The sequence below is a fragment of the Mus musculus genome, chromosome 10 (genome assembly GCF_000001635.26).
Source record: "Mus musculus strain C57BL/6J chromosome 10, GRCm38.p6 C57BL/6J".
In the NCBI taxonomy this organism is placed as follows: Eukaryota; Metazoa; Chordata; class Mammalia; order Rodentia; family Muridae; genus Mus; species Mus musculus.
Window position 1 is genome coordinate 43,400,631 of NC_000076.6, and position 25,777 is coordinate 43,426,407.

The 25,777-nt window shown below is 44.2% G+C and overlaps 1 protein-coding gene across 6 annotated transcripts in view; it reads left to right on the top strand.

The window, feature by feature from the left end:
* Pdss2 (prenyl (solanesyl) diphosphate synthase, subunit 2) overlaps positions 1 to 25,777 on the top strand; it is a 246,635-nt gene that overhangs the window by 182,383 nt on the left and 38,475 nt on the right. For 3 of the 6 annotated variants that reach the window (XM_006512854.4, NM_001168289.1, NM_027772.2), the window contains one exon: positions 12,885 to 12,917. The exons of 1 other annotated variant lie outside the window; for it this stretch is intronic. In XM_006512854.4, the coding sequence (XP_006512917.1) occupies positions 12,885 to 12,917 (33 nt within the window). 2 more of the 6 variants (XR_871439.3, XM_006512853.4) reach the window with 2 other exon arrangements.

The window sequence follows — 25,777 nt, forward strand, 5'->3', positions numbered from 1 at the left end:
TGTATTACTGGGGCATGTGTGTGCGCGATTTTTTGACAGCTGAGCTGAATATATATATCTACAGATGGTGCTCCTAAGTCTAATTGGGTTGCATTAGAATTCATTGCAGATTTACATTTGGTTGAAAAGATACACTGAATGAGTTAAATGAAAGTTAGCAGCTCTCTCCAGGAGTTAGATATTTATGTGGACATAACATAGATATTTTAGGGAAGGCCATGTCAATGCTCAGGTTTTCTTTGCAGACATACGAAGTTGTAAATCTAGACAGGAGTAATCCAGGGTGCCCTAAATAGTTGGTGAAATGTCCTAAAACCAACGCCACCATCCCCAGATGGACTTTTAGATTCAAAGGGAAACCATTTAGAAAAACTTGTCTTCTGACTGTCAGCTTAACTCAAACGGACCTGTGTGGAGGCCAGCACTCACTGAGGTGGTGCTGTGAGCAGACAGACAATTTCCACCCTCCACCCATGTACCCTGTGGACACTTCAAGTCCCCTTCCCTTGGGAGAGACTGGTGTTTGCTCTCCATCCCACTAGCTTTCCTGTCTGAGTTGTGAAGAAGGGGTTCCTGGTAAAGAGAAGAGAAATTCAAAATGAATTTCCCATGTGGGTACCTCATTCCTCAGATTAAAAACTCTTTACTTAAGTTACCTCAGTCATCTAGATTATGATAACATGTTTACATAAAACTCAGTAAGATAATGATCTATGAGTGCCTCAGAGATAGTACACAGGATTTGTACAACCTAAGAAGGCATTCCATTGTAAATCACAGTTTCTCGTTAGCATCCAGTTTGCATGTGACATACCCTTCTGTTATTTTCTGTTTACCCTTCTATTACCCTGTCTTCCTCTAGTTTTGAATTTGACTGTAAGATCCTTAAGAATAATAACAAATTCATTTATTAATTACTACTAACCCCCGCACAGGTGCTTGGGAAAGCACCCCTTTGTCCAGAAGAATGTGTGTGTGTGTGTGTGTGTGTGTGTGTGTGTGTGTGATACATGCATATGTTTACATTTTGGTTGTCTCTGGGGAAGGCTGGTGACAGTTCTGTTTTGTCAAATTGTCTGTGGAAGGCAGGAGTTTTAAGGCCTGGGATCCGATTTGGCCTCTGCAGTATTGTATAACTGTAATCACATTCTCTCATAGCCTTTTGATTATCCTCTATATTTATGGCATTGAACTGGGTCATTTCTGAAGTATGCTTTAGTTTCTCAAATGAATCTGAAACATAAATTTTTTTTAAGTCAGAGATGCAATACAAGAAAAAGATCTATCTCTAAGCCTTACTCATGAGGTGAGTAAGCCAATCTGCTGATAGGCCCGATGGCCTGAGGGCAGAAGAGGAGAAGGCTCCAGATGTTGTCCTCTTACTACCACATTTGCATGTGCTTGCTTACAAAATAATAAATAATTAAAAACAAAAATAATGCATTTAAATGCTAGGCATAGTAGCATATGCCTTTAATGCCAACACTGGGCAGAGACCCTGGTCTACATAGCTAGTTCCTGGACAACCAGAGCTACAGAGTAAGGCCTGTCTCAAAAAAATAAACATGTGAGAGAGAGAGAGAGAGAGAGAGAGAGAGAGAGAGAGAGAGAGAGAGAGAGAGAGATTGAGAGAGATTGAGATTGGAGGTCACTGGTTGCTCTTGCAGAGGACCTGGGTTTAATTCCCAGCACCCACATGGTGATTGGCTATAGTCCAAGCGGTCTGGTGCCCTTTCCTACTTCCCTGTGAACCAGACACACAAATGGTGTCAAACAGTCATATACATAAAATAAAAATAAATAAATTTTTAAAGAGAGAGAGAGAGAGAAAGGGAGCTGGCAAGATGCCTGACGAGTTAACAGCACTTGTTGCTTTTCCAAGGATCCAGCTATGGTTGCCTCACCTCCATGGTGATCGGACGCCCCCTTCAGCCTCTGTAGGCACTAATCACAAAGGGATGCACATACATGGATGGTAAAGCGCTCATCCACATACAGTAAGTACATCTAGAAGAAATTCTTTCTAGTTCATGATGCTGGAAGACCCGTGTGATGTCTCATTACCTCATGTCAAGTTACTTTCTGCTCTGTACAGACACTTGTGTTGAATGGACACTGCTTGCCTGCATAGAGAGTGAGGATTATTGACTGGTCACAGAAGCAAGAAGATTGCTTCCTCTTAGAACCTGTTCAGCAGCAGTTTGAAGAGTACCTTGGGAGTTTTGAATCGGGCTCTGCCTCCTCTGAATCCTCCTTCAGCTATCCTAAGGATCAATGGATCGATACTGTGTTGCCAAGCCCTGAGCCATAAGCATATACACCCTCTCTCAGGAGACAGTTAGGGACAGAGACCTACCTGGGCCAGATGGCAGCTGAGTGTGTACTGAGCACTGTCTCCATACCGAACAGATCCTCACTACCTTAATTTTAAATGTAAATGTAAGCTGCTGAAAGGTAATGATCGGTGAGACTGTAGTCGGTGAATGGGTGGAAAGTCATTACGCAGTTTTCATTTTGACTCTAATGAAAGAGAGTGTATCCTTCAGAGAACTGCAGCGCTCTGACTCTCAGGGCATCCAGGAGCTATTGCAGGTCAGCAAGCTTTATTTTTAATGATCCTGCTAGTTTTCTGCTGCCATCATAAGTCACCTGAAGAAATAAGAATCATGATTAAAATCTCGGCTATCCCTGAAAGTACTGACATGTCACTTAGGCTCGCCACGTTCTGACACTGTCATAACCATGCAATACCTCAAGTGCATGACCCATTGCTATTGCTGGCGTACCGCACTTGTTCCTGATACCATGCTGTTACTTTTTACTGAAGAAGGGAAACAAAGGCTGCCAGATAAGTCTGCTGTGCATTAAAATGATACATGCAGTTTCTTAAATGGAAGAGGTACACATTAGGAGCACTCATTAGCTGCTTGTGTCTAAGATCGTCTGAATCATTTCTTGTTGTGGCGTGGGAGGAATGTATGGATGATTCGCTGAGACAGGGTCTGATGGATCCCAGGCTGGCTCTGGAAGTGATCTTGAATTCTTGATCCCACATGTTGGGTATACATGTATATGCCATCATGCCTGCACTAGTTTGAGGGATTTCTAAGGAAATAATGTTAATACTATTCTCTACATAGAAGGTATATGCTGTGAACATTTGAAAGAATTATTTGAAAAAAAAAAAGAAGTATTTGAATGACCTCAGATTATGCCATAAGTCTAGATATCTTCTGAATTAAAATATCCCTTAAGTAATCCCTCCGTGGGCTACAGATGTAGCTCAGTTGTTAGGGTACTTGCCTAGCACTGTACCCCAGGCCCTGGGTTCATTCCCCAGCACCACAGAAAACTAGGCATGGTAGTGCGCACCTGTGATCCTAGCACCCGGCGGGCATAGATAAGAAGGTCACAAGTCAAAAATTATCCTTAGCTACACAGGGGGTTTGAGGCCAACTTGAGCTACGTGAGACCTTGTCTCAAACCCGCATAAATAAATTCTAATGAAAAGAATCCCAGCACTCAGGAGATAGAGGGAGAGGATTCTTAGAGGCCAGCCTAGACTAAGTATCAAGAACCTGTCTTGGGCTGGAGAGACGGCTGGCTCAGAGGTTAAGAAGACAGTCTACTCTTCCAGAGGACCTGGGTTCAATTCCCAGCACCCATATGTTAGTTCATAACCATTGTAACTCCAGTCCTAAGGGACCTATTGCTTTCTTCTGGCTCCTATGGGCAACAGACACATACATGGCACACAGACATATGCAGCCAAAACATACATTCATAGACATATGAAATAATAATATTTTTAAAAGACTCTGTTTCCAAATAAATGGCCACAACTAGTGTATAGGGGTTGCAGGGGGACAGAGTCCTATGTTGTATTTTCAGAGAACAAAGTGACTGATTACAAAGGGTGCAGCCATAAGATACCTGAGGCGGTAACGTACAGATGTGAATGTCAGTGTAATTAATGCCAGAGGAAGGGAAGTAGGCAGAGGAAAGAAATTGGGACATGGCTTTAGAAATGGTGTCGTGCCGTACAGCTCCTCAAGAAGGGCTTGCTTATGAAGATGGCAATGGATGCTTCCCAGAAAGGAAAGCCATGAAAAGTGACACAGCTGGAAAAGCATGTGTGTAGGAAGTTCAGAGAAGAGCAAGCACCTGGTGTGGTGGTGCACACCTGTAACCACAGTGCTCAGGAGGCTGAGGGAGGAGACAGCCAAAGCCACACAGTAAGACCGCATCTTTTTTTCCTTTTTTTTTTTCTTTTTTAAATGTATATGAGTGCACTGTAGCTGTCTTCAGACACACCATCGGATCCCATTACAGGTGGTTGTGAGCCTCCATGTAGGTGCTGGGAATTGAACTCAGTGCTCCTAATCGCTGAGCCATCTTTCCAGCCCCCTTTATATCTCTTTCTTTCTTTCTTTCTCTCTCTCTCTCTTTCTTTTTTCTTTCTTTCTCTCTCTCTCTTTCTTTCTTTCCTTCTTTCTTTCTTCCTTCCTTCCTTCCTTCCTTCCTTCCTTCCTTTCTTTCTGTGTTTAATTTGGATGAAATGTAGGAAATAGAGGCAATAAAAGGCAAATGCAGAATGCTCTGAAATAGTAACTAGTTACTACCTATATTTAAAAGATTTTGCATAGCCAGATGTGATCAACTGTATGTTTAATTCCAGCACCCAAGAGGCAAGAAGCAAACGGATCTCTGTGAGGTCAAGGCTAGCCGGGACTGCATAGCAGACCCTGCATAGAAAATAAAATAAATATAATTAAATAAATGTATTTTTGAAGAAATTGAGCTGCGCTGTTCATTTTAGAAGAGTTAAAAATGGTAGCTCATGCCTATAATCCCAGCTCTTGGAAGTCAGAGAGGATCATAAAAAGTTCAACTTTCTTGGCTATACACTAAGTTTAAGGACCATCCTGGGCTACATGAATGTCAGAAGGAGAGGCGGGGGGGCGGAGGGGAAAAAGAACTCTAGTTCTCCATGTTGACTTGATACATTGTACAGACATTGGTGGCCATATTGTCCTAAAACCATAAAGCTTTTTTTAAAACCATTTTCCCACTTGTACAGTACACTTTTTTTAACATGTAAAATCTAAATAATGAAAAACAGGATTTGGTTAGGGTTTCAGGGTTTAACCCTTGCCATAGAGCCTGACAACCTAGATTTGCACCCCAGGATTCACATGCTAAAAGGAGACACATAGCATAGCCTTCCTCTAAAAGCTTTTCTCTGACCTCCACACGTTCCGTGTGGTACGTGCACACATTCATATACACAAGAATAAATGAATTTTAAAATAACAGAACAAGTAAGCAATATCCAGCAAGGGCTGGACATCCAGAGTCAGAAGCCAGATTAATGGTGTCAGGGGCTGTGAGGCAGGGAAATGGGGAGGGACCACTTAAAGGTACGTCTTTCCTTTGCAGTAATAAAAATGTTTGGAACTTGATAGTGATAATTGTGCAACACTGTGAATGTAGTAATTGCCAGTGACTTGTATCACTTAAGGTGGGTAAAGTAGTGAGTTTTATATTCTATGAATGCCACTAAATTAAAACATAGCCAGAAACAGGATGATTGCCTGTGAACTTGTAAAGCAGGTGCTGAGATGTTTTTAAGCCAGATAGCATCAAGGCCTTGTGGTTACATTTGATGAGATTTGAGAAATAAGGAAGTAGTGGAGACCAGTTAAGACTCTGAGGAACCTGCTCATGCTAGAAAGTTAAGGAAGTTCAGAGAAAAATGTGTCCAAGCTAAAACTGTCAGATGGAAAGGCAAAGAGCTGGCAGGTGTGGGCGAGAGGCACTCAGAGGCAAACAAGACACCAGAGCTGGGGAACAGGGGTCCAGATGGAAATGGAAAGGCCAGCCTGTTAGATTCTCAACACTGCAAGCTTAAGGTGCAGGTTGATGGCCATTGTTGTGGGACCTTCTGCTGGGCAAATGTCCCTATAGTTATCCTGGTTTCTTGGTCGTGGCAATTCTGAGGCTACAGTAGATTTTTGTTTGTTTTATCCTGGTCAAACTGGGCAACTTTAAGTTCATGTCTCCCCAGATTCTCCAAAAGCATCAATCAGGTGGCTAGGAATAATTAAGTCCTTTGGGCAGAGAGAGATTTATTAAGTGGACAACACCAGTGCCTCTCTTCTCTTTTAGGATTTGGTCACTGTAGCTTTCCATGCCTGTGTGTTGCTTCCTCGCTTCCCAGTGAACCAAAGGAGGAGAATATGAAAAACTATTTCAAACAACACTGACATTTCCCTCCCGTTCCCGGATGAAGAGACGTTATGACGTAATAGTCCAGCAGTTGAGCTGAGTGGGATCGGCTTCCTTCCAGATGCCTCCTGTGTATATTATTAATATTAACAGGCAAGAACAGTTCAGACAGCATGGAGAAGGCTTTCCTCATAGTCTGCTCCTTTCAAGCCTTATAGCTGGCAAGCCTGGCAGCCAGAACTCTGCACTGCTCTAACTTCGGGGCAAGTGGCTCTGGTCCATGTCTGTCTCCCGCCGTCTCCCGACACTCTGGTGAAGGGTGGGATGTGCTTTCCCTTGCTCTGTGCACGCCTGAGCCGCCTGCACTCTACTCCCCCAGGGCCTCTCAGTGCAGACGCACAGACAATTGCTTTCCAGGAAAACTGTCTTCTCCACGCAGAGCATGATAGTACTCATTTGTAATCCCAGCTCAGGAGGCTAAGGCAGGAGGATTGCCACAAGTTTGAGGTCATCCTAGACTACAAACTGAGTCCCTGGTCAGCCTCAGCTACAGAGTGAGTCCTTGTCTCAAAAAAAGCAAAACAAAACTTTGGGCTTTGCTTTTTCTAAAGAACCCAGGGATAATTGATATTTCTGCCATTGCAAAAGCAAAGCACCTTTAAAACATGGTTATTTTTATAGCCAGACATGATTAATCTTGAGTGTCAACTTCAGGGACTTTAGACTCATCATGGAAACAAACCCTGAGCATGTCTCTGAGGGACTTGCTAGATTAGTTTACCTGGGGTGGAAAGACCCACCCAACTATGGGGGCACCAGTCCATGGCTGAAGTCCTGGTCTAGGTAAAAAGAAAAATCAGCAGAGTCCGGCATTCATCTCTCTCTGCTCCCCGACGGCCTCACACTTGCTGCTGTCCCTTCCCTGCCTTGATGGGTGGCACCCTCAGAGTGTGAGCCCCTCGAGCCAGGAGCCAAAATACCCCTTCTTTCCTTTCGTTGTTTTTTTGTCAGGCGTTTGTGACAGTGAGGAGAAATGTAACTATTAGGGTCATCAATGATCACTTAAATAATTGACAATTCTCTGGAGGCTGAGGCAGGCATATCACAAGTTTAAGGTCAGCCTGGGCTACACAGTGAGACCCTATTTCAAACCAACCAATTAACCAACCAAATAAATAAATATATATGTATATATATATCTTGTGGTAGTAGAGAACTAGACAGTTGCAGGGGCTCAGAGCCTACAGATGACTTATTAAACCCATAGGGAAACAGTGGACATGCCTAGCTTCAGTACTAAAGAGACTGGCTAGAGAAAAAAGTCACCTGTGTAACTGTCTTGCCTACTGACCACTGTCTGAAAAAAAAATAAAACTATAATAATATGCAGGGTTAGGAGATGGCTCAGCAGTTAAGAGCACTTGCTGCTCTTACAGAGAACCTTCCCAGGTTCAGTTCCCAGCATCCACCTGGCAGCTCACAGCCATCTCTAATGCCCATTCTAGAAGACTGGCCTTCCTGTCTGACCTCGGAGGGCACTGTACATTTGTGTACATAGATACAGGCAGGAAAAACACCCAAAACATAAAATAAAAGTAAAATTTAATATATTTATGTAAATTTATATTTTAACATTTAATTTAATAATATATTAAATATAATGTTTGTAATATCAACATATAAATATTATCTATAATGAATGACAGAGTTGTTGGATATGACAAAGGACTTGTGGCTGTGCAGAGGAACGCTGTGTTCTTAGAATGGAAATAAGGTGAGCCTCGGGCTGGAGACATTTGGGAGAACTTTATGCTTTTTCAGGGGTCGAGGTCAGTCACTAGCACCTCTATCAGCAGCTTTCAGCAGCCTGGAACTTCAGTTCCAGGGGGACCTGACACCCCCTTCTGGCCTCTATGAGTACTGAACAGACTTGGTATACATACAGACATGCAAGCGCACATACATACTAGCATACATATACACATGAAGATAATTAAAATTAACGTTTTCAAAGAGATGAACACCAAGGTGTCTATAACTTTTGTGGGATGAGACTGTTTCATCCTGTAGCTCAGCTTATCCTTGAGTTTACAATGTGTTTTAATCACTCCACACAGCGCATTGTCTATAGTTTAATCCCAAATAGCCAATGGTCATCTAAAGAAAGGAGGACTGTGCAAAGGTAAGTTAGTGTTAGCAACCCTGCAAAGATGGTGGATGCGGAGGGCTAGAGGCAGGGCTAAGGGACAGAGCAGCCCAGCTCTGAGGAAGTTCTAGATTGGGTCTTTATCATAAAAGGAGAAGAAAGTTGGAAGAGAGGAGATAATTTTTCCTGAAGGTTTAAAAGGATGGATGCCCTTTGGACTGGGGAGGTGGCCCAATTAGTTTGTTTGCCCTGGGTTCAATCCACAGCACTGCAAGTCTGGGGTACCGGCACCTGAAAAGCTTGAAGAAGATTGCAGTGAGTTCAAGGCCAGCCTGCGTAAGATAAAAGGTTAGACATAACATTTGGGGAAGATAACCTCAGAGGTTCAGAGGTAAAGATGATCAGTCTCTCGCAAGCACAACACAACACACACATACACACACACACACACACACACAGAGTGAAATATAGTTTTTATACACTTAGAAAAAAATAGTATCCCAGTATACAGCTTTCAAGTCCAGACAATAGTAGTTGGAAATTGGAAACAATTTATGTCATCTAATCCGTCTTTGTCACTTGACCTATAGAAAGCCTAAGACCACTACTTACCAACAGGAATCTGTCTGCCGTGGTCCTCACAGACCTTGAGAATGAACCACTTCCTCCACTCTCCCGCTCAGAGCCTGGCCTGCGTGCTTCTGTAGGAAATCCTGTCTTACAGTGTTCAGCCAGGCTGTCTGAGGAGTGCTCCTGGCCCATGAGCACTGGAGCACGGTCTTGTCTATTTTCATATTTTTAAAAGATAAAACAAGGCTCAAACTCTACATTCTCTGTGAACTCCTGAAGACTGGGAAACCTTACAGTCTTTGCTCATGACCTGGATTGAAAAGAAGCCCGTGGACAGGAGGCAAAGAGATGACTGAGTCCTTTGAAGACCCTCCTAATGAAGGCCCCAGGGAATTGCCAGGCAGTAGGATTTGCAGGGCCCCAGGGAGGAGTGCTGTGACAAAGGGAGGACCAGGACTGGCTGCTAGAGTGCTGCCTCCTTTCGTGTTAGCCTATTTTGGGCCCCAGTGAGAAAGTTATTTTAATAATGTCCTGCTCTGCTGGAAGGATACATGCTAAGTGGCAGATGTCGGGAAAGGGGAACGTTACAGCACTGCGTTCTTCCTCAGGTCCTAAGGAGGCCATATCATTGTTCTCTTCAGTCAGCACTGATGTACAGAGCAGCATAAATTGGAAAGGATGTTAGACATAGATCGGGCCAGTGATCTCAAACAAATTAGAGTCACACACACAGGAGGTTAGGAATCTCTGCTTTTCACGAGCTACCTGGGTGAATTTTTTAATATTTCTTTTTTTTTTTAGATTTATTTGTTTTATTTATCTGAGTACACTGTTGCTATCTTCAGACACACCAGAAGAGGGTGTTGGACCCCATTACAGATGGTTGTGAGCCACCATGTGGTTGCTGGGAATGGAACTCAGGACCTCTGGAAGAGCAGATGTGCTCTTAACCACTGAGCTATCTCTCCAGCCCTACCTAGATGATTTTAACCACCAGCCCAGAATCTGAGAGAGCCCCGAATCTAGAAACTCCTGATCTGTCCAGTAGTCTCTCTTTTATAATTTTTACATTTACTTACTGTATGTATGAATGTGTGTGTGTGTGTGTGTGTGTGTGTGTGTGTGTGTGTGTAATACGTTGTATACCTTATATCAGCTGGAAATATATGTATTATTTATATCTAAATGTTTAAATATTTACCGTATTTGTTTTCTACAATGAATGATCCTTTTACATACAAGCTAAGCAATGTAGGGTGAAATAGTTTCACAGAGCTAAAATGTTTGCTAAAGGGGTTGGGGATTTAGCTCAGTGGTAGAGCACTTGCCTAGCAAGTGCAAGGCCCTGGGTTCGGTCCTCAGCTCTGAAAGAAAAAAAAAAAAAGGAAAACCCCAGTAAAATGTTTGCTGAGACTAAATAAAAATGATATTCAGACCAAGTATGTTGGCATATGCTGATAATCCCAATACTTAGGAGACTGAGGCAGAAAGAGCAAAAGCTCTAGGTCAGCCTGGACCACAAAGTAAGGCCCTTTGCAAGCCAATAAAAAGAAAAGGAAGAAGCCAGGCGGTGGTGGCGCATGCCTTTAATCCCAGCACTTGGGGGGGGGGGGGGTGCAGAGACAGGTGGATTTCTGAGTTCGAGGCCAGCCTGGTCTACAAAGTGAGTTCCAGGACAACCAGGGCTACACAGAGAAACCATGTCTCGAAAAACCAAAAAAAAAAAAAAAAAAAAAAAAAAAAAAGAAGGAAGGAAATAGAAAAGAAAGGAACATAAGAGGTGAGTCACACTTCAGTAGTCACAGTTTACTCTGTTTGTATGACTGCAGAATTTGGGTGTGTGCTATAGATGCTCCTTTCTGTTTTCAGAGCAGGCTGGCCAGTATAGACATCTCTACTGGGTGAAAGGCAATGGCGGGGAGTTGGGGTTCAGACAAGCTAGAAATACAAAGTAAGAAGAGAGGTCAAGGTTTGAAAATAGCATGTGTCCATCACAAGTGCTTCAGGGTGCTGGAGCTCTCTGTGATAATTGGTCTATAAACAGAGTATGGAGGAAAACAGTGCTGTAGCAAAGCAGACTGAAACAGTCTTCCTTATTACCCAAAGGCAAGGACTCCCAACAAGTGCCACTCACAACATTTTCAACACAGCTTGCTTGTGGAGAGCAGGCAAGAAGAGGAGATGCTTAGAACAGTCAGAACCCGCAGGTGGCGGTGGCGGTGGGGAGTGTGCTCTGACAATAGGAACATGCTAGACAAATGGTGTAGTGTGTGCATCATTCAGGAAGTATCTGCTGTGCTCGGCAGCACACACCTGTAATCCCAGCCCTTGGGAGGTGTCAACGAAAGAACCAAGAGTCGTGGGCCATCCTTAGCTACCAACGCCTGTGTTACATGAGACACTGCCTCTAAGAAAAACAAAGTGCTGTGCATGCCTGAACAAGTCATAGCCATCAGCGAGAACAAGGGCAGTGGACAATGAGAAGAGTGTCCAGCAGTCCCCAATGGACTCTGGAGTCAGCTAGGTCAGGCATGTGGTGCTCACTGTAATTCTAGCATTGGGAGACAGGTAGGAGAGTCATGTCAAGTACTAGCCACCTCCTGCCAGACCCTACCTAAAAACCAAACAAACATCTAGGAGTTGAAGTACTCAAAGTGTGGAAGTCAGTGATAGCACATGGCTGGCAATCCTAGTTTAGAGATTACTGCTTCAGAAGGCTGAGGCAGGAGGATCATTCAAGGTCAACCTGGACTACATATCAATACCTTGTCCCAAAAAGAAAGGTGTGGAACAGAACTGCTACTGCTGAGATCTTGACACGCCATGCAGGAATCACTCATCAGATCAAGGCCTGTGTCCTAGAACTCACTATGTAGACCAGACTGGCCTCGAACCCACAGAAATCCACATGCCTGTGCATCCTGAGTGCTGGGATTAAAGGCATGTGCCACTACACCCAACCTCAGAAGGGTTTTCAGTATAGCTATTATTTTATTTTAGAAAATATTCCCATGAACAAACATAAAAAGTATCTGAGCAGCGAATAGCCTGGTTTTTAAATACCTTCAAGAATAGACCCATATTCTAATTGAAACATTGTATCTCAATACTAAGCTCAAACTCCTCAGTCTTTTGGAAATCCTAGATCTCTGAAGAGCTCTTAAAATAGTGGGCTGGGGAGATGGCTCAGCAGTTAAGAGCACTGGCTGCTCTTACAGAGGACCTGAGTTTGATTCCCAGCATCCACATGGTGACTCACAATCATCTGTAACTCCGGCCCCAGGGATCCAACATCTTCTTCTGGCCTCCATGTTACATAGACACACATTCAAGCAAAATCTTCAGACACATTAATTTTTTAAATAAAAAGTTCAACTACAGACTGAAGAATCTGACTTTTTTTTTTAATTTGAAGAAAATTTGACCTTAATGTACATTTTTTTCTTTTTTCCCAGCTTTCTGAGTTTTTCTCTCTGTGTGTGTCTGCTGTATGCACATGCAAACATGCATATGATGTGTGCATATGTTTTTATGTTTGTGTGTATGTATACATTTCAAACAAAGGTTGAAAGAACTTTTCAGAGATATCACTCGCTGTATGAATAAATATTAGTTCAATATATCTATGTTAAATATAAGAGGGAGTGTGGAGAAAAAGAATTGAATTTTGTTCTTTTGAATGTTTCTATTCTTTCTAACTACATTTGTGTCGGGGAGACGTGTGCATGTGGGTGGAGGGGCTCTGGCCCTGGACCTACAGTTCCAGGTGATTGTGGGCATGAACTCAAGCGCTCTGCAAGAGCAGTGCATGCTCTTAGCCACTGAACCGTCGTTCCAGACCTATGAATTTTACTCATTAAGAAGGAGAACACTAGATAATTGCTAAAAGAACAAGAAACAAAACCAGAACTAGAAATTATCTTCTTCTTTTCTGTTCTAGGCTCAAGAGAAAGGAAGCTTGAACTACAGTAAGGTAGGTAGAGTGCACTTCCCAGTCTGATCACTGTTTATAGTCTCAAGGTCAAAAAGGAAACATGGCTGCTCATGGTGGGTGGCACAGACTTCTATCCCCAGCACCTTGGAAGTAAGAGCTATCAGGTCTCTGTAGGTTTAGGCCACCCTGATCTACAAAGAAACTGATCTGGCCAAAGCTACATAGTGAGACTCTCTCTCAGTAAATAGATAAATAAATAAATAAAATGGATTTGATTAGCATCACCCACATCATGGCTCACAGCCATCTGCAACTCCAGTCCCAAGGAGTCCAACACCCTCTTCTGGCCTTGCATACATAGTGCACTAACATACATGCAAGCAAAACACCCATACACATAAAAAAATAACAAAGGTTTTAAGTTAAATAAATAGGTTAAAAAGAAGCATAATGTTTAAAGCTGAAAGATTGTCATTAGCAGGTAGAAATTACTCATTCAACAATGCATGTTTATTCCATACAATGTGTTAGATATCGAAAATCAATGGCACAGCAGGTAAAGGTGCTCACTGCCGAGCAGCTCGAAGCCAAGCCAAATGCTCTAAGTTTGATTCCCCAGAACCCACGTGGTAGAAGGAAAGAACCAACTCTTGAAAATAGAGGGCATTACATGGTTGGAAGAAGTAGGCTTGCTAGCTAGGTATCTTGTAAAGCATCATGGGGGCCCTGCCTTCACAACCTCGCCTGGTCCTACTTGCACTGTAAAGGGTCCCCCTCCAAAACCACCAGCATATCAGCTGGGGAATCCAGGTCCCAGCATCTGAACTCTTGGGGCACATTCAAACCATAGCATCAGTGAAGCATCAAGCAACACAGGATGTCTATAAGCACACCTTCCCACACTGTCTGTGGAGCTTTTGAAGCTCACACACCAAAGCTCATCATATCGTGATGTGGCAGAAGGGTGCGCGTTCAAGTCTTATGCTTCCCAGCCTCTAGAACTGTGAGCCATCATGAGCGTCATGTAAGTTCTAAAGCCACTGGCAAGGGTGTTGTTATCATACAGAGGGGAGGGGTTCAGCAGCTGAGAGTCCTTCCTGTGAAGTCAAATCCCCAGCATCCACGGCTGTGCGTCAGACCCTCTTACCGAGAGAGCAGAGGAGGCCAGGCAGGATATTTGACAGCCTTCCCAGGTCATTTTGACTTATCTCCTTTGTTAAAACTGGCTGTGCTCAGCACCATAGCAGACATTTGTAATCTATTGCTAGGAGGATAGAGGCTGAAGGATCAGGAATTTGAGGCCAGCACTACAATGAGACCTCATCTCCAAAACAGAAAAAAAATGATTGAAGTTAAAAAACATTTGGTCCAGTCAGGTAGCTCAGTGGGTAAAATGGTTGTCTTGCAAGTCTGACAGCCTGAGTCCAATCCCTGGACCACACAGTGGAAGGAGAGAGCCAGCTCCCAAAATTGTCCTCCAACCTCCACATGTACCTGTGCCTACACCGTCAGATCATATACCCACACACAATTACAATAACATATTGTCTCTAACTTCTAGTTAAGAGGAATGGCAAAGAGATGGGTCAAAGGTAAAGGCCCTTGCAAACAACCTGATGATCCAGTCAATCCCTGGAACCAACAGTGATACACACGTGCTCACACACACACTCACACTACTACACTCATATACACACACACACATACTCTCTCACGCATGCACACACACATACACACAAATGCTCACACACACACAGTACACTAAGTATAATTAAAATAAGGTATGGCTCTGTAACTCAGCAGAGGGCTTACCTAGCATGTGCAGTGAGTGTCCTGGCTTCCGTTGCCAGCATCACATTAAACCAAGCATGGTGGTCACACCTGTGATCCCAGCGCTTTTGAGTTAAGTTTTCAAAATCTCTTGGGTTACACAATAAGTTCAAGGCCAGCCTGGGATGCACAAGACTTCATATCAAAAAAACAATTTTTTAATTAAATTAAAAATAAAGCTATGGGATATAGTAAGGCAAGCCTTTAATTCCAGCATTTGAGAGGCAGAGGCAGGCAGATCTCTATGAATGCAAGGCCTGCCTGGGATACACAGTGAGTTACAAAACAGCCAGGTCTTTATTGAGAGAACTTATCTCATGAAAACCAGAAAAATAAAACTGTGAGGGGCTGGAGAGTTGGCTCAGCAGTCAAGAGAACTATCTGCACTTGCAGGGGACTCTAGTCTGATTCCCAGCACCCATGCAGTAGCTCACAAATGTTTGTAATTCTAATCCCAGGGGATCTGAAGCCCTCTTCAGACCTTTAAGGGCACCAGAAATGCACATGGTACACATATATCCATATAAAATTATAAAACAAATCTTTAGAAGAAAACTTCTAAATAAATAAACAAACCTGTGAGACAGGTTTATTACAACTCAGGACACAGTGTTGTCTGTGAACACATTTAAGTCACACTGTTTTAAGACCAAAAAAAAAAAGACCATTTTTCAGGTATGTGGCACATAAATGACTGCTTAGCTGACAGAGCTTGCTGACCTTCTGACCTGTGTGACGGTCAAGGTTATCTGGAGGGTGAGCACATCTGCACTCCAAAGAAGATAGAGGAACTCAATGGCCAGCGTAGCTCTGCTCACCTGGGGACACTTTCTCAGGTGCATGCCTGTGGCCCTGTGCTTTGCTCCAGCTCATGTCCTCTGCTCTGCCACACATGTCGTTGCCCCCTCTAAGGAGACTAGGCATGGAAGCACCTCTCGGCCTAGAGTTAGTGTCCAGATGTCACTTGCCCATGGTGTGTATCTTAGCTTCCTGCGTGGTGTCCTGGGTGGAAGGCAGAGCCTCATTATGGCTCTGAACCTTCATGTCTTCCTGGGCCTCCCAGCATCGCAGCCCTACTCTCTGAGCTTTCCAGTTCACTGTTAGCATCTCATGGCTTTGCATCTTAGAGCTATTTCAGGTTCACTACAAGGCTGAGCAAAGGGATTGAGTTCCCATTACGACCTTTGATGTCACACCAAAGCCATCCTGTTGTTGAAAATATTTAATCTCACTCAGGGGCTTCTATCCCGCCTTTGGTCATTCAGTTCCCGGATAAAAGACACACATCTTTCACATTAATAACAAACCTTAGTCAGCACTACAGCAGGGCAGATATCTATCCTCTATGCAATTAGAATCTATTTCCCCATCATTAACTCCGAATTATTTTGCCATGTTCCATCTGGACATCTTCTGGCTTTCAGTTGGCCGCCCCTCGTGGCCATGCTTTCATGACTTACCTACCCCATGGCATCTTCCTTCTCTCCTCATGGTTCTCCTCCATCCCCAAACCCAGGAACCCCAATCATGCCTATCTCAGTTCTTCCCAGCTATAGGCTGTAGACATCTTTATTCACCAATCAGTGATGACCTGGGGGGAAAGGTCGAATAGTGTTGCTTGGGTCTGTGAGTACATTGTCTCGTCATTAGGGGCCAGTGTTTGACATTAGAATACTTAGTAAAAGACCAAACCTCCACGCCATCCATTTGTTAAAGGTCATCAGCAAGCCTCTGTTGAAAAGGCTCTCTACCCAGAGCCCGTGGTTTTCAACAGGACCTAGCTCACACTTGGTGATGTACTTTGGTCCACTTCGATTGTTCTGTCCTGTTGCTGACACTGCCATCCCCCCCCACCCCCCGGAAGTCAACCATGTTACTATGTATCATACCAACTTCAAGCCCCATATTTTCTTATATCCTGCCACTTCCCTGTGATGGTTCCCCTTGCTGTGCCCATATCCCTTCATCTGAACCACTGAAAATCCCCGCTGGATCACGACACCTCTCTTCTCACAATAGACCCGTTTGCCAGATAGAACAATGAAACCTCAGGTGCCATAGTTTCAGTCTGCTGCTTTCCACCCCCTCCCCTTACTGGCTCCACAGTGTCACAAGGCAGTCAGAGCCTGCTGGGCTTGCACACGTGAGGTTGTGCAATCCCACTTCTAGAAAGACACTCCAGATTCCCCGTCCATTCCCCCAACAGCCCCGAGTCACGTCTACAGACTGTTTCAGTTCTCTGGGTCTTTTGGTTTGTGCTGGTTTGTCCCTGGGGACTGCACATGAGGCAAGCTCTCTGCCACTGAGCTGCATCTCCAGCCCCTTTCTATTTTTATTTTGAGGCAGAAAGTCTTACTGTGACCGAGACTGGCCTTGAACTTGAACTGTTTGTGCCTCAGCCTCCCAAGTCACTGGGATTGCAGGCTTGCATCAACAGACCAGGCTTAGTTTTCTGTGTCTTGACTCCTGCTGTCTGTTTGCTCTGCTTGGAAGATACTTCTTCCTATTTCTGGGTCTTCTGTCCCTCCTGTAATGTAAAATTTAGGATCAGCACCTATAGAGAGGCCTCTGCACTCGGACAGGCTACATTAGGTCCTCCGCACAACCTTTAAGACACTGGGCGTCTCTCATTGTGTCTTCTCTGTTGTTTTACAGTGACCCATAATAGGATCCTGGACTGTGAGCTCCTGAGGGCAGAGACAGTGCTGGGTTTGGGTTGGGGGCGTTGGGTTGGTTTGGGTTTGGTTGTTGGTGTTTGGCCTTAGGCTTTGTAGTTGGTGCCTGATGCTTGGTGCTCAGTACTGAGTGAGTGAGCCCATAGAGGAAACAAAGGACACTTGGAATAGGTTGGGAAGAAGACAGTTGCAGGAGAAAGCTGAAGCAGGGCTTTTTACCTCAGCACAGAGGTAAGGGAGTCTAAGCCATCAACTGGGCAGCAACCTGAGATGAGGGATGGGGTTTCACTAAGTAGGGAAGACAGTGGGATGGCTGTGGGCGCTGAGGCTTATGTGGGACTTAAAGACTTCCTAGAATATCTTACCAAAGAAGAATACTTCATTCACAGTGGAAGAGATTGGTATTGGAAACTGGACAGGAGCCAGGTTGTGAATTACTGAAGTTGGTCACTTGTAATCTTAGCACTTAAGAACTGAGGCAGGAGGTTAGAAAGTTTGAGCTGTCTGTTGAGACCCTGTCCAAAAAAAAAGGAAGAAGAAGGGAGGGAGGGAGGGAGGGAGGGAGGGAGGGAGGGAGGGAGGGAGGGAGGGAGGGAGGGAGGGAGGGAGGAAAATGAGTATGGTTTGCCTGCACTCCTGACCTCACGGCTGAGTGGGCAGGTGTCCATGTGTGTTCCATCCCATGTACACAGATTCACATACACAAAGAAATGGTTTTTGTTTTTTTTTTTTAATTAAGGGCTTTGAGTAACAGCCCACACCTTTAAGCCCAACATGAAGGAGGCATCAGCAGGTAAGATCTCTGAGGTTTAGGCTAGTCTGGACTACATAGAGTTCTAGGCAAGGTAGTGCTACACATAGTAAGACCCTGCCTCCAAAAGACAGAGAGAGAAGAAAAAGAAAAAAAGCGTTTCCAGATCAAGCAATGGTTATGCTTCCAACGTGATGCAGAACCTAGTATAGTCCCTTAACTCCATTGTTCTTTCTTGTGCTCCTACCATGAGGACCACATGAACAAGACTCCATGGGCCTCACCCAGGCATCAGTCTAGAGTAGACACTCCTCTCCTGCCTGGCTCCTTCTTAACATGTCCTGATCTTAACATACCTAAGCTGATCATTTCAGTGTGTTTCTTCTTTCAGTAGAGCATGAGTATTCTGACAGCAGCAGTCCCCCTGACCTGCCTCACAGGTGCATCGGGGCCTGGCTCTCTCAGTGCTTCAGGGTGTGTGTGAGTGCCACTGTGTTATCAGGAGATGTAAGGAGAGGAGGTCTGCAATCCACAACTGGAGGCTCAGACATTTTTAGGAGCATATTGGCTGTAGAAAATGTCCTCCCCGCTGACTGCTTCAGTTGCCCAGTCTCTGTTTCTCAATAGAGAGAATGTCCCCTCAACCTCCGAGTTCCTAGTGCTATTCTGACAATTAAAGGCAAAGCACAGTTGGTCTGGATAGATTTCAGTAACTAACCAGATCTTGTCACCCTCACACAGACATAAGCCCAGGTATCGTGAGGGACCGTGTCCTTCTGTAGGGACATTCGCAGGTGCAGCCTGTGGTATTCTGATGTGTAAGGAGCACTGTGGAGCTGGGGAACACAAACATGGGGACTTCTGTCTCCACGTCACTGTTCTCTGTATGATCTCATTGCTAATGATTGGTGCTCACTTGGCTAATGCAGGCAGCATTAGCTTGGAGTTCTTCTGATCGGATTATCTATAGGACAGTATTTGAAGAACTCAGCAGCCATTTCAGGAGACTGTTGTGGAATTTATTTCTTTCTGAAATTTTCTTTCCCAAGATCCTAATTTTACCAAAAAAAAAAAAAAAAAAAGCAGTTTCAGAGAACCATAGAGAATAATTTCAGTTGTTCGTGTAGCTTTAAATCCTTCACTCAGATTGTATCTAAGAAGAGGAAGATGTTACAGAGGGCTGGAAGAAATGCTCATTTTTAAATCAGTCTCAGCTCGAGTTCCAGTATATCCCTCACAGTCACTGAGTGAAATAGTAAGCTTCTTTTTCTTTTTCTTTTGGTATGTATTTGTTTTGGTTTTTTGCTTTTTTTTTTTTTTTTTGTATTTGGTTTTATAACAGGATTTCACTATGTAACCCATAATTTCTTCCCAAAAATTCTTCCATCTTCCTGCCTCAGCCTCCTGAGTGCCAGGCTTACAGGCATGGCCGTCACACCTGCCTTTGAATTACTTCTTTTTTTTTTTAATCATTTATTTACTTTATTTATGTGAGTACCCTCTAGCTAGTCTTCAGACACACCAGAAGAGGGCATCAGATCTCACTACGGATGGTTGTGAGTTGCCATGTGGTTGCTGGGAATTGAACTCAGAACCTCTGAAAAAGCAGTCCTTGCTCTTAACCGTTGAGCCATCTCTCCGGGCCCCTTGAATTACTTCTTAACTGAGTTCTGGTGGCAGCGACTCCTGGATATGAATGCTTTATAGTGCTCTGGTGTCTTTCTTCTTAAGGTATTAAAACACTCAACAAGTTTCTAGTCATTAAATCTTTTCCTTCCTCTTAAAGTAGCAGGCAAGGTGGCAATTCTAGAGTGTCAGATGGAAACGCCAAGACCATCTCTCCTACATGCGTAGTTAAGACAGAACAGGGCTCGTAAGATGCACGTTCTTACCAAGTGCTGAGTCTTGGCATTGTGCAGTGTTGTGGGACAGTCGGTGACCATGCTGGTTCTGTGCGTGTGGCTCTCAGACTGCTCTGTTCCTCAGCCGCCAACCCAGCATCAGGTACTGCTACTCTGCCCGTTGCTAGGGGAGGCCGCCACCTAGTGAACTGCAGCAGTTCCTGGGTGTGCAGGACGGGTGCAGAAGCCTCTCAGACCACGCGCTGGGTTTGCTATGGCAACTAATGTACATGTCCAAGAGAAGACGAATATGTTGACTGCTCTCGCTTAGAAAAACATCTCCAAACGTCTGTGTATTTTCCCCATCTGGAGCTGAGCGTATGCCTGCCGTTGAGCCTACTGCTCCTTGAAATCAGCTGCTGCTAAAGGACCAAGGCAGATGGTATTTTTACCACTTCAGGCAAAACATGGCACCTATGGTTCGACTTTCTACAATTTTAATTTTTTAACATTTTCAAGATGGCTTGTTTAAATATCTCCATCACAGAGACACAGACTAGTTCCCGAATCACTGCTCCAGCTACACAGGCACTGGCAAAACTCACTTGATCAGAAGCAGACTCGGAGGCACTGTGCGGTCTGCCTCGTGTTTGCTCTTTCCCAGGAGCCTGAGAGTGCTGTGAGTGGCCTGTGACACGCATGCTGATTTAGACACAGAGTTGCCGTGCTCCTTCTGCCCTCGCCTCTACTTTATTAACTATGCATTTCTTATCATTTGGCCCGTGACTCCAAATAGAAGTGTGGCTTGTTCTGTTTTGCTTTCCAGTTTTTAAAGGCATTTATTCCTGTTATTATTATTTGCCTGTGTGAGGTTTGTGTGAGAGTGCAGGTGCGTGCATGATGCACACCTACATGAAGCTCTGAAGAATAAATTTTCTCCTTCCATGGTAGGGTCTGGGATTGAATTCAGGTTGTCGAGATGGCCCTTTACCCACTGAGCCAGCTCACTGACCCTGGGTTTTAAGATTTATTTATTTTATTATTTTATATGCATGCATATTTTACCTGCATGTATGTATATACCACATGGGTGCTTAGGGAATTAGATATTGGGGAACTGGAATTACAGGAGGTTGAGGACCACCCAGTGTGTGTGTTGGAACTGAACTGGAATCCTTTAGAAGAGCAGAACGTATTTGTGGGGATGTGGAGGGCTCACTATGTAGCCCTTGCTGTCCTGGACTCACTCTGTAGACCAGGCTGGCCTCAAACTCACAGATATTCACCTGCCTCTGCCTCCCAAGTGCTGAAATTAAAGGTGGGTACCACTGGTGCCAGGCACAGAGTGATTCATGACTTGAGAGCCCCATGATGTCCTCTTAGGAAGGTCACCCAAAACACAGAATGGCTCACGGGGTGAAGAAAGATGAATTCTTTAGGCCTGTAGTCCCAGTCACTACAGTGCAAGAGAGACCCTGAGCATGGGCCATCGGAGCTCATGCTGCCTCCCAGAACTGACTCACAGCAGGTTCCAGTCGCCTCTGAGGAACCAGCACCTTGTGGCTGGTGTGCCCTCTTTTGCCCTCTTAACCCCAAAAGTCCCTGTGCATCTGTTATTATAAGACACATTTGCATAAAGCGAACATTACAATTCTCTTCCCACCAGCAAAGATGGGCCCTGATATTTGCATTCACGTGATCAGGTCAGCCCTTCCTCCGAGAAGAAAGAGAGCATCTCCTCTTACATCATGGCTCTCCCCGAGGCTTGCCTCGCTGCCCATCCCTTCTCTTTATTGTCCTTAAATGCTAAAACAGTTTATCCTTTTTTAAAAAAAATGAGTATTGAAAAATATATACCATTGCTGTTTTTATACACGAGTCTGTCCACTTACTTATGATTATTTATTCTATGACACCCTTTCCCACAGCCCTGGCGAGCTGGCTCTGAGTAGCTGTCACGTGACACAGTTGGGCCCCAGGTGTTGCTCTTTCTCCTCTCTGTCCCCTTGTCTAAGGCAGATGCTGCTCTCCTAACCTGGGATTTCGTATTAGCATCTCCTGTAAAAAATTCCACACAGCATCACTGAAGGCACGGCGGTCTCGCGCTTTCTAGGCTCCTGGAGATGTTGTTCCATTAGCTCTCCTGTTTTAATTAGTGATAATTATAGAGACTGCCTAGCTGCATTGACCTTCTCTGTCCTCTCTTGCTCCTGAAGGACTTGCAGTGCAGGAGATAAGATGTTTATAGCACACTTTAAAAAGAAAGAGCCCAACTGTAAAAACATCTGATGTAGGTGCAACCGTGTAAAATGTTCTATGCTTAATAAAAACTAGAAAGTAGCACGTTAAAATATGTGAAAAAAGGCATGTTTTAAAAAAGAAATATATTGTACTTTTAAAAGATTTTCATCTTATAATTGTAAGCTCTGATTTGAATTGGATTTTTGTTTCCTTTAACATTATGGTGATGAATTCAATTATAGCGGGAACTGAAAATAAATTGTCTTAAATCTTGTTTCACGTGAGCCAACCAGGTTTAACCCTAAGCTTCTAGGGAATTGCTTCCATCTATGGCAATAGGCAGAAACCACATTTGGGATAGAACTTGTCTGTGAGGGTTTGGTTTTGCTGTATTCTGTGTGTGTGTGTATCTGTGTGTGTGTGTGTGTGTGTGTGTGTGTGTGTGTGTGTGTGTGTGTCTGTGTGTGTATGGCTATGAACTCTTGGTGATTCACTTACCTGCCTCAGCCTCCTGAGTAATGGGATTTCCATCCTGAGCCACCACACCCAGCTGGGAAATTTAACTGATTTTTTGTGATGGCCTTAAGAACAGCAGAGGAGCCAGGACACAGGTGAGCAAGAGGAAGAGCTGGTGAACAGGAAGACTTGTGCTTGTGGCTCTCCTGGCCCCGCTGGGAGAAGCAGGGTAGGGCAAGCCAGAGCTGCCCTCTGAGAGGCTGGGTCCCAGCCCTCAGTTCCTTGTCCATCCCTGCTCTCCCAGTTATTGTTCTTTTGGCAGTTATAGTTCAGACAAGCAATGAGAGTAGATTGTCTTTATCCTAGCTTTCTTTGTTTCTTTCCTTTTTTGAGATAAGGTCTTACTTCTTAGCCTTTGCTAGACTGGAGTTTGCTATGTAGACCAGGATGGCCTAGAACTTATAGAGATCCACCTGCCTCTGCCTTCCCAGTACCGAGCCTGAGGTGTGTACCTACTAATCTGTTAGTTAAACAACTTACTTCAGTTTTAGCAACCACTGGTTTGATTTCAAATTTCCTTTAAGGTGATAGAAAAATAATAATTGATCAACTTATTTTTTCTGTATTATTTAAATAATGAATTTGTGTTATCATAAGACAGCTTATAACCAGCTTTTTTATGTGTGCGTGCATGCATGCAACGTGTGTACACATGTGCGTGCAGAGGGTGTCAGATTCAATGGAGCTGGAATTGTAGGCAGTTCTGAGCCACCCAACATGGGTGCTGGCATGACCAGTTTCTGTCCATAGCACAAGGTAAAAGCTTTTGTATTGGGCTCAGCCTGTTCTTCCAGAGGACCTACCTTTGATTTCCAGTATCCATATGGCACCTCATAACTGTCTCTAACTCTAGTTCCAGGGGATCCAATGCCCTTGGAAACCAGAAATCCATATGGTACATACATAGACATGCAGGCAAAACACCCATCATATACATAAAAAATAAAATGTGTTAAAATGAATAAATGTTTTTAAGATTTTGTATTATATGAAACTTTTGTCCAAAAAAAAAAGTTTTCTAGAGGTAGGCATGGTGGTGCACGACCCTAATCCAGTGCTGGGTGAGCAGAGGGGTGGGCATGGTGCACATCTGTAACACAGTGCTTGGGAAGTGGAGAGGAGGAAGAGCTCATGGCCAGCCTCCGTACATGATACCTATCAAAAAAAAAAGATTTCCCTTTCTACTGCCCAAAATGGTGTCACATGCCTGTGAGCTTGTACTCTGGAGGGTGGGAGGATCTTCACTCCTAGGCCAGCTTACACCCTCATAGTTTAACACTGGCCTGGGCTACATAGCAATAGCCTGTCTCCAACAAAACTTTCCTAATCACACATGAGATAACACATTTCCTAAGGCAGAGCTGCCAGGCCTCTGTCCCCTCCCACGAGCCGGCCGGCCTTTCCTTCCTCTCTCTGGGTGTGGGTGCTCCACACTCAGCCCCAGTGACGACCATCCGGCTTGGATGATGTAATTCTCCAAGTTTCTGATGATAGTTCTTTTTTTGTTGTTTTGTTTTGTTGGTTTTTTTGAGACAGGGTTTCTCTGTGTAGCCTTGGTTGTCCTGAAACTCACTCTGCAGACCAGGCTGGCCTCAAACTCAGAAATCCGCCTGCCTCTGCCTCCCAATTCTGGGATTAAAGGCATGCGCCACCACCGCCCGTCTCTGATGTTATTTCTGATTCTTGTTCTCTGGTATTAGCAATCCCACAAACCTCAATGGTATTGATAGATTCAGTGGTCACTATATCTCTTCCTTTGTGGATCATGAATAAAATTATTAAAAGATTTCTGTGACGGGCCTCTTTTATATGACATGATAAAATGTCTCCTCCGTTATTAGCCCAACTTCTGTTGATACTGTTTGAATATTTGCAGTCATAAATTGTTCCTACTTCAAATATCCCTTGCTGTTGATATTCAATTTACAATGTTTTACATAAAGTATTAAATTACCTTGCTCACAGTAATAATAATAATTAGTGAAACAATGCACCACCACCCCCTTTTTGAGATAAGTTTCTCTGTAGCTCCTGCTGTGCTGGAACTCTGTAGCCCAGGCTAGCCTCATCCCTGTGATCCTCTTGCCCTGTGTCCTCCAGCAGATTGTACAGTGTGTGCCAGCTCAACCATCCCATCCCGTTCTTAAGTTCACTTTTCTCGTCCATGTACCACATGTATGCATGGTACTCAGAGGGCAAAATAAGAAGACATTGGATCCTCTGGAACTGGAGTTACGGATAGTTGTTAGCCATCGGTGGGTGCCCTGGCTTTCCCATCCTACAATGCAACATTTCTCTTAAGGCTATGGCAGATATCATAGTTGGTTAGTGTCACTGTGTGGATTACTGTGCTCTGGAGGCTTAAGGTCTCACACATGATAGCTCCCGGGATGTACTTGGTGAGGGAATGGATGGATTACTCAAGATACACCGTCTGTCTGTATGTCCCTCCCTCTTCTAGTTCATAAGACCTGTTAGACTCGGTCCTCTTAATGTTCCTTCATGTGTGTACTCTGTGTGTACTCATGTGTGTACATCCGCGTGCGCGGATGTGTGCATGCGTATTGAGAAAGAGTCTTACTATGGAGCCCCAGATAGCCTGAAACTCAGCATGTAGGCCAGTATGACATCAAACTCAGAGAGCTTGCCTGCATCTGCCTCCTTAGTATTGGAATTAAAGGTATATGCCACTGTGCTTAGCTCCTAAATATAATATTTTTATATTAATTAAATAAAATACTTTTAGTAATTCTTTGAGAATTTCATAGTGCGTACAACTGTATTTTAATCATATTCAACACCCCTCAAGTCCCCCCAACTCTTCTCAGATCCACCTACTCCCCTAGCCCTCCCTCCCTCCCAGTTCCATCTCCTGGCTCTTTGGTTGTTTTGTTTTGCCTTGTTTTTCTTTAATAAGACATGGAGTCCAGTTTGCTTTGCCCATATACTTGTGGGTGTGGGCTATCCACTGGAACATCCTTGAGAGGCCACACCCTTAAAGAACACACACACACACACACACACACACGCAAGCCACACACTGTG